The 9,731-nt window shown below is 44.2% G+C and overlaps 1 protein-coding gene across 1 annotated transcript; it reads right to left on the reverse strand.

The window, feature by feature from the left end:
* Positions 1–2,214: 2,214 nt before the first annotated feature.
* Positions 2,215–9,353, reverse strand: LOC139533578 (red-sensitive opsin-like). The gene is made up of 6 exons (XM_071331725.1): positions 9,241–9,353; positions 8,537–8,833; positions 4,081–4,249; positions 3,804–3,969; positions 3,288–3,527; positions 2,215–2,872 (listed from the first exon to the last, which is right to left on the reverse strand). The coding sequence occupies exons 1-6, from the start codon at positions 9,329–9,331 to the stop codon at positions 2,774–2,776; spliced, it is 1,062 nt and encodes a 353-aa protein (XP_071187826.1). The 5' UTR covers positions 9,332–9,353; the 3' UTR covers positions 2,215–2,773.
* Between the last annotated feature and the right edge of the window lie 378 nt (positions 9,354–9,731).

Raw genomic sequence — 9,731 nt, forward strand, 5'->3', positions numbered from 1 at the left:
TCCACCCTTTCCTCTCCTCTCCTCTCCTCTCCTCTCCTCTCCGTGTGTATTCAGACTGCAGTGTGTTGTTGTGACTCCTCTCAGTGTGTATTCAGACTGCAGTGTGTCGTCGTGACTCCTCTCAGTGTGTATTCAGACTGCAGTGTGTCGTCGTGACTCCTCTCAGTGTGTATTCAGACTGCAGTGTGTTGTCGTGACTCCTCTCAGTGTGTATTCAGACTGCAGTGTGTTGTCGTGACTCCTCTCAGTGTGTATTCAGACTACTAATCACCTTGAATGATTAAATCCACGTTTGGACTCCTTTTCCTTTCTTCTCTCCACTGTGACATTGCATTGCAGTGTTTTGTTAGGATTATTGGCGTCATCGGTGTCATTCAGTGAGTTTGTTATTGGTGTGCGAGCTGTGTTCATGAAGCTCCTCTGTTCAGCTTTTGTTCTCCTTCCTCAAGGCCCACGTCTCTCTTTGACTCTTTACAAGTCATTCTGCATTTCCTTTTAATCGCCAAGCTTTAGTGGCTTGTAAGGACCATTAACGTTTTAAACTTCCCATAATTGAAATCTCAAATGGCCACTTGAGCAAGATTGAACTAATTAAAGCTTCTGCCAAAAAGAAGCGTTTAGTCTCCCTGTTGTGGCTGGAAATACATGTTCTCTTCCCAACCGTACACCTTGTTTATGTTCTGGAATCATGGGAAACATGTTATTTCGCTCCATCCTTATAATAACAACATGTGCTGTTGCTTCTTTGAAATGAACACATGCACATCAAAACCCCCACGTCCAAGGTGATTGGTCTCGTGTTGCTAATTGGCATGACGCTTGCAACGTCAGGGCTGTGGGTTCAATCCGAGAGGAAGAAGTGAAGCGGGAGGGTTTTAGCATGTGTGGCACAAATCCCACTCAAGTCATGGGACCGATGTTAGCGTTTTTTCGCGCATCAAATCATTCAGTAGTATTTCAAGTGGATTGTGAAGCTCAGCAAAGGGGATAAACAGGGAATAAACAAGGAATAAACAGGGAATAAACAGGAGATAAACAGGGAATAAACAGGTGATACACAGGGAATAAACAGTGGATGAACCGGGAATAAACAGGGAATAAACAGTGGACAAACAGGGGATAAACAGGGAATAAACAGGATAAACAGGGAATAAACAGGATAAACAGGGGATAAACAGGGGATAAACAGGGGATAAACAGGGGATAAACAGGGGATAAACAGGGGATAAACAGGGGATAAACAGGATAAACAGGATAAACAGGGGATAAACAGGGAATAAACAGGGAATAAACAGGATAAACAGGGAATAAACAGGGAATAAACAGGATAAACAGGATAAACAGGAGATAAACAGGGAATAAACAGGATAAACAGGGAATAAACAGGATAAACAGGATAAACAGGGGATAAACAGGGAATAAACAGGGAATAAACAGGATAAACAGGGAATAAACAGGATAAACATGATAAACAGGAGATAAACAGGGGATAAACAGGGGATAAACAGGGGATAAACAGGGACTAAACAGGATAAACAGGATAAACAGGATAAACAGGATAAACAGGATAAACAGGGGATAAACAGGGACTAAACAGGATAAACAGGGGATAAACAGGGAATAAACAGGGAATAAACAGGATAAACAGGATAAACAGGAGATAAACAGGATAAACAGGATAAACAGGAGATAAACAGGGACTAAACAGGATAAACAGGGGATAAACAGGGAATAAACAGGGAATAAACAGGATAAACAGGGGACAAACAGGGAATAAACAGGATAAACAGGGGATAAACAGGGAATAAACAGGATAAACAGGGGATAAACAGGGAATAAACAGGATAAACAGGATAAACAGGGGATAAACAGGGAATAAACAGGATAAACAGGATAAACAGGATAAACAGGGAATAAACAGGATAAACAGGGACTAAACAGGATAAACAGGGGATAAACAGGGAATAAACAGGGAATAAACAGGGAATAAACAGGATAAACAGGATAAACAGGGAATAAACAGGGGATAAACAGGGTAAACAGGGGATAAACAGGGGATAAACAGGATAAACAGGATAAACAGGATAAACAGGATAAACATAGAAAGTGAGACCAGAGGGTATTCTCATTTCATGCATTTTTTATTTTTTTATTTGCAAGAGGGCTACAAAAACATTGTTAAATACATTGTATACACATTTATCTATTTAATATTATTATTTTTTTATTGTTTTTATTTGCAAGTGGGCTACAAAGTGTTTAGCTCATAAGTTACCTATAAAGTAAAGGGTTTTGGAACCATCAATTATTCACATAGTTTTGTGATGATCAGATTTCCATTGGCAGTTCATGTCAGTTCTCCTTAGCTGTGATTCTGTCTAGTTTAGCCTCTACAGAGTGAAGGGAATGCAGTCCAAAATGGTAACTTTTTTTGGGGGTGGGGTCACTTCAACAGACATTGATAGGACCATACCTATTCCCACAATGTGCCACTGCAACAGCTACAGTACGCATATCAATTGCCACACGACTCTCTGGTTATTTTGAAGACCATGGAATATAAAAACTCCTTTGAGGTGATTCATAGCCATTTCAGTTTGGTGGGTAATGTTTTTAAACACCTTACAACTGTATGACGTAAAGCTTAATTTTCTCCTGAAAACGTGTTTCAGAAACAAAAGAGGATGAACTGTACATTTGAAAAAGTCCCGTGTGGAATATCTCAGAACGTTCGTGATTAGTTTCCAAGAGGTACAACGTTGTCTGGGGGGTTTTATGCCGGTGCCACGGTGGAAACCTCTGTTTTTGATGTAGACACCTCCGAGCCATCGTCTACTTCCTTGCCAAAGAGCTGCATGATGCACGTACGGAACTGGTGAGAGAGAAGAAGAAGAAGAAGAAGAAGAAGAAGAAGAAGAAGAAGAAGAAGAAGAAGAAGAAGAAGAAGAAGAAGAAGGAGAAGAAGAAGAAGAAGAAGAAGAAGGAGAAGAAGAAGAAGAAGAAGAAGAAGGAGAAGAAGAAGAAGGAGGAGAAGAAGAAGAAGAAGAAGAAGAAGGAGAAGAAGAAGAAGAAGAAGAAGAAGAAGGAGGAGAAGAAGGAGAAGAAGGAGAAGAATAAGAAGAAGGAGAAGAAGGAGAAGAAGAAGAAGGAAAAGAAGAAGAAGAAGAAGAAGAAGAAGAAGAAGAAAAATTTAACATGAAGAGAGAAGCTTTTCAAAATGAGGCCTTTAATAATAACTATTTTAGTAGTAAAGGGATCGAAGTATCGCAGCTATCAAACAAACACACCTGTTTATTCATGAAGACGTAGATCACTGGATTCCAGATGGTGGCGCTTTTGGCAAAGTAGGCGGGCAGAGCGGCAGCCAGAGGGTGGAAAGCATACCCGGGGTTAGCCGCAGCAAAGCAGGCAAAGGCCGTGTAAGGTCCCCAGCAGACACAGTAAGCAAAAATCATGACAACAACCATCCTGGATACTTCCTTCTCAGCCTTCTGTGTTGACTCAGAGTCTTTCTGCTGCGCGGCAACCTGTGGTCATCCAGACGGAGTATCACACGGTCAGATTTAACCCTCTAATATGCATTTTCATTTACATTTACATTTAAGTCATTTAGCAGACGCTCTTATCCAGAGCGACTTACAAATTTGAAAGTTCATACATATTCATCCTGGTCCCCCCGTGGGGAATGAACCCACAACCCTGGCGTTGCAAGCGCCATGCTCTACCAACTGAGCCACACGGGATTTTCAAACGGTACAACATAGCTGCTTGCTACAGTGTAGTATATTTGAAATATCCCTTACAGCACGGATGGCCATCCACACGAACAGGTAACAGAAGACAATCACTCCCAGGGGCAGGAAGCAACATGTAATCATCAGAACGATCATGTATGACAGGACTCCAGGATCCTCGTTGCCTCCGAACACATCAGGTCCACAGGAAGTCTTCAGTCCATGAGGCCAGTACCTGACGGAGGGAGAGAAACACAGAGACGGGTTTGAATAACGAAACCTTTTTTTGAACAATGTGACTTTTTTTTTCATATCCTCAGCGAAAGAAAAAGAGACGATGTCTCACCTGCTCCAGCCGAAGATAGGAGGGGCGCACCAGAAAGCAGACCAGACCCAGGAGAAGATAATACCCCCCATGGCCCATTTAGCATCAAACTTGACATTTCCAAAGGGCTTACACACCACCACCCATCTCTCCCAGGAGATAACAGCCAGAGACCACAGACCAGCAATACCTGCGTTAGATATACACATTAGATATACACACAAGATCCATTCTGATTACTGTCACTATGCTATGGTGTTTTAGCAATAGCCAATTAGTCTTTATCAGCGCTGTGTAGCAATGTAGTATTACCTCGTGTGGTGTTCGGGTCTGTGGGACCCATTTTCAATGTTTACTAAAAGAAAAATGATACAATTTTTTTTTTTTTAAATCTGAGACTCATTGGCCTTGGCTCATTTTCTGTGAAGAACATATAAAAGAACACATTTTCATTGAGTGCACACTGCACCTCCCTACACATTTATATTACATATGTGGTGTTCGGGTCCACTGGACCCAAGGGTAATAAAAGTGTGGAAAAGTGTGTGTGTAGGTGAAAACAAGTAAAAATGAAACAAATAGGTTTGCTGTGTGCCTACTCTGTCTTCCTCTTCCCTGGGCCTGCTGATTCAACATAGCAACAATAACCTGTCTGTCTCCCTGCCTGTCTACCTGTCTCCTGCTTTTCTGGCACTCTTTACCCTTTGTAGTGTGTGAAACTACACAATGTCTTGTGGGAACCTGCACAATGTTATTACAATACATTATTTCAATACATTATTTCAATACATTATTTCAATACATTATTTCAATACATTATTTCAAGACATTGTTAAACATGCTGTATTTTCCCACACTCTACTCCAGCCTGGTGCAAATTGTAGGAGGGACACAACAAATAAATATCTGTGCACGTGTGGCTCCTTACCACAATCAATCGGTATGCCAAAAATGATCTCTGCTCAGAGGGCCTTACAAATAATTTTTGCATAGAAAGAAGGTAGTGAGGAAAAAATGTCAGAATATGAGGATAATGTCTCTGTCAATTTGGAGTCTATTGGTGAGTTGGAAGATGAGGATGAGATTGACCCTCAGCCAGCCCCAGGACCAGCCCATCAGCAGCCAGCCCCAGGACCAGCCCGTCAGTAACCAGCCCCAGGACCAGCCCGTCAGCAGCCAGCCCCAGGACCAACCGGTCAGCAGCCAGCTCCAGGACCAGCCCATCAGCAGCCAGCCCCAGGACCAGCCCGTCAGCAGCCAGCCCCAGGACCAGCCCGTCAGCAGCCAGCCCCAGGACCAGCCCATCAGCAACCAGCCCCAGGACCAGCCCGTCAGTAACCAGCCCCAGGACCAGCCTGTCAGCAGCCAGCCCCAGGACCAGCCCGTCAGCAGCCAGCCACAGGACCAGCCCGTCAGCAACCAGCCCCAGGACCAGCCCGTCAGCAACCAGCCCCAGGACCAGCCCGTCAGCAGCCAGCCACAGGACCAGCCCGTCAGCAACCAGCCCCAGGACCAGCCCGTCAGCAACCAGCCCCAGGACCAGCCCCAGGACCAGCCCGTCAGCAGCCAGGCCCAGGACCAGCCCCAGGACTAGCCCGTCAGCAGCCAGGCCCAGGACCAGCCCATCAGCAGCCTGCAGGAGGAGAAATATGGATGTAATTTTATTTTTAATTGAATGGTCTTCTTCCCCAAGGAATGAGCCACCCGCATGGCTGCCAATGTAATAAGGATGCAACCAGGGTCGACACGGTTGGCGGGTACTCATGCGCAGGACATAAAGTCTTCTTATGAACTGTTCATCCCAGACACCATCCAGAAAATCATTCTAGACTGCACTAATTTGGAGGGAAGGCGTGTTTTTGGGGAGAGATTGAAGGAGATGGACCAAACTCATTTACGTGCATCCTTTGGGGTCATTATCCTTGCTGGTGTTTTCAGATCCAATGGGAATCCACAGAATCCCTGTGGGATGCAGAAACTAGCAGAGAACTTTTCCATGCAACAATGTCTCTGGAAAACTTCCTCATTTCCAGGATTATCCCCTTCGATAACTGAGACACCAGACCAGCTCGGCGGCAGAGAGACAAGCTAGCTGCAATCAGGTCAGTGTGGGACAAGTGGGTGGTCCACCTTCCCCTGTTTTACAACCCAGGGCCCAACGTTACTGTTGATGAGCAGCTTATGACATTTAGGGGACGCTGTCCCATCAGGCAGTACATACCGTCTAAACCATCAAAATCTGGAATCAAGATCTGGGCTGCCTGTGATGCTGCTTCATCATATGTGTGGAACTTGCAAGTGTATACGGGGAAGCCAGGTGGAGGAGCCCCTGAGAACAACCAAGGGATGCAGGTTGTCCTGGACGTGACATAGAGACTCAGAACATCACATGCAATAATTTTTTTACTTCGCACAAGCTGGGACAGGAGCTCCTCAAGAGGAAGCTGACGATGGTAGGAACAATTTGAAAAAACAAGCCAGAGCTCCCACCTCAGCTGTTGAATACACGGAACAGGCCTATCAATTCCTCTACGTTTGTGTTTACGGCCGACACGTCCCTAGTGTCCCACATACCAAAGAAAGGCAAAAATATGGTACTCATGAGTACGCTGCATAGGGATGGGAGAATCTGTGGCCAGGAACATCAAAAACTAGAAATCATAATGGATTAGAATGCCACTACTGGAGGGGTGGACAATTTAGACGAGCTGGTGACTGGCTACCGCTGCAAACGAAGAACCCTACGCTGGCCACTTGTGATATTCTTCAACATCTTGGACATCTCGGCGTACAACGCGTTAGTCATCTGGATGGCGTTGAACCCAGATTGGAACAGAGGGAAGCTCCAGAGGAGACAGATCTTTCTCGAGGAGCTGGGCAAGACGTTGAACCCAGATTGGAACAGAGGAAAGCTCCAGAGGAGACGGATCTTTCTCGAGGAGCTGGGCAAGGCATTGGTTAGACCTCAAATCCAGAGGAGGCAACATATCCCAAGGACCCCAGCTTCTGCAACCATCGTGAGGAGGATTCAGGAGGAGGATGCTGGTGCCCCATTCGCCCGACCCACAGAACCAGCAACTCTGATACCGGAAGTAAGTGTGAGTGATGTTGTTGCATGTGTGTGTCTGACTCTCCTACCTGGCCTGCTGTAACTATATGTGAGTGAGTCTGACTCTCCTACCTTGGCCTGCTGTAACTATATGTGAGTGAGTCTGACTCTCCTACCTTGGCCTGCTGTAACTATATGTGAGTGAGTCAGATGTCAGTAAAATTCCTGAACTAAGTGTTTTCATCATTCTAGATTGTAGCCGGTAGCAACAAGAAGAAGCACTGCGATGTGTCTGGACCCAAGAAGGACAGGAAGACACAGTACACATGCAACAAGTGCAAGAAATACATCTGCAACACAAACACACACAGTAAAACTCTGTCCCTCATGTGGTGTGTAGAACGAGCTTCATTTGTTCTTCAATGGGGCTCATTTATCATTTCCATAAAATACTGTATGTAACATGTGTCCTTCCAATTTGTTCAGTTCAAAGCAATAAACATCACTAGTGATGAAAACCTTGTTTCATTTATATTTGTTCAAGATAAACATGATTTATTCCACCCATGTCTTGATTAGAATAGATTTTTGTTGGCAAAAATCACATTTCATTAAAAAAAACAAATAGCTCTTTAATTGATAAATGTGATGTAGCAGAGGTTAACGGCAAATATTAACCATGTATGCTGTCGATAGTGCTTGTAATTGATATAAGTCAACATCTAAGTATTAAGTATTTTCACGTAAATTGATATGGCTGTATTGTTTTAAAAACCCATTAATGTTGTGGGTCCATCAGACCTGCGAACATTGGGTGAAGAACAAAAATATATATATTTTTTTATTTTACCCTTATTTTACCAGGTCAATTGACTGAGAACATTCTCATTTACAGCAACAACCTGGGGAATAGTTACAGGGGAGAGGAGGGGGGGATGAATGAGCCAATTGAAAGCTGGGGATTATTAGGTGGTATGAAGGACAGATTGGGACACCAGGGTTAACACCACTACTCTTACATTGAGTGCCATGGGATCATTAGTGACCACAGAGAGTCAGGACACCCGTTTAACATCCCATCCGAAAGACGGCACCTTTCACAGGGCAATGTCCCCAATCACTGCCCTGGGACATTGGGATATTTATTCTAGACCAGAGGAAAGGGTGTTTCCAACTGGCCCTCCAACACCACTTCCAGCAGCATCTGGTCTCCCATCCAGGGACCAACCAGGACCAACCAGGACCAACCAGGACCAACCAGGACCAACCAGGACCAACCAGGACCATCCAGGGACCAACCAGGATCAACGCTGCTTAGCTTCAGAAGCAAGCCAGCAGTGGGATGTAGGGTGGTGTACTGCTGGCTTGAACACCACACAAGGGTTAAATATGAAACAAAATGTAGTCCGTATAAAAAATGCATCTTACCACACGTGGCGACGGTGAATCCCTCAAAGACACACATCGGGTGTCCGAGTATAAAGTAACCAAACATCTGGTTGCAAACGCTGATGGTGCTAGCCAACAGAGTCTCCGCAATGTCAGCAAACGCCAGGTTGACCAGGATCCAGTTGAGAGGATGTTGGAGCTTCTTGAATTTGGCAGTGGCCACCAGCACCAGGCCGTTGGTGAAGGTTGAGGCCACGACCACAAAGAGCATCCAAAGTGTTGAGATATTGTACACCCATCTCGGAGCGATGTGGTAGTTGGGGCCCTCAAAAGGATCTGCAGAAGAAAAAGAGAACCAAAAAAAAAGACATGTACATATATTTGAATATAAATTACCTGACTTATTGATGTAGTCAAATGAGAACAGTAAGTAATATGTTGAAGAGAATGTGTGCATCAAAAGTTATGAACAAGGAAAACATTGTCATGATACTCCTGATAAAAATACTTAAATGTACTGTTTGTATTATTGTGTATACTGCTACTGACAGTTGTGAATGGTATGTCTGCTGTTGGTGACATATCTTTTGAAGGAAAAGACCTTTAGCAACATCACTTACCATTATCTTCTGTAAATATACAACAACTACAATACTTTAGGAGAATCCACAGAATTAGGCTCTTTCACTCATTCTACTGGATGATATCACGCCCAGGCACTACCCTGACAGGATGTTCTGTACCTTTGGTATGATTGCTGTTGGTGTAGGCGAAGCCTGATTCTCTGGTTGTATCTTCTTGTCGCCTTGCAGCAAACACTCCTAGCTCTGCCATCCTGGACTGGTTAATAGGAGTTAGTGAAGTCGACTGCCGAAGTCTGTGCTTCTTCACTGTCCTCGTTTATATAGCATCCTTTGGGTGTTTTTAAAGGATTACGGCCTTGGAGGAATTAGGGCAGGGGGTTTGATGGTATGGACTGGACTGTCTTTTCTTAATTACCGTTAATTATCACAAACGACTAATTAAGGAGGATTTCAGAGGCCCATAATCTTGTTTGAAAGGGCATTGGTGGCAGAGGAGGTTAAAAGTAATATACAATGGAATGCTGCTGTAACTGTGGCCCAGACTTGTCAGTTAAATGGCATTGAGACAAGGTAAGTGAGTGTTAAATATCTAACCTTCAAAAAACACAATTACCATCAGGCAATCACTCTTCAGGTTGACAATACAAAAT

The sequence above is a fragment of the Salvelinus alpinus genome, chromosome 11 (assembly GCF_045679555.1).
Source record: "Salvelinus alpinus chromosome 11, SLU_Salpinus.1, whole genome shotgun sequence".
NCBI lineage: Eukaryota > Metazoa > Chordata > Actinopteri > Salmoniformes > Salmonidae > Salvelinus > Salvelinus alpinus.

Coding starts and splice junctions, on each gene's coding strand:
- LOC139533578 (XM_071331725.1), bottom strand. CDS start 9,331: ATGGCAGAGCTAGGAGTGTTTGCTGCAAGGCGACAAGAAGATACAACC. Junction 3,970..4,080: donor CCTATCTTCGGCTGGAGCAG/GTGAGACATCGT, acceptor TCCCTCCGTCAG/GTACTGGCCTCATGGACTGA. Junction 3,528..3,803: donor TGTGGATGGCCATCCGTGCT/GTAAGGGATATT, acceptor GGATGACCACAG/GTTGCCGCGCAGCAGAAAGA.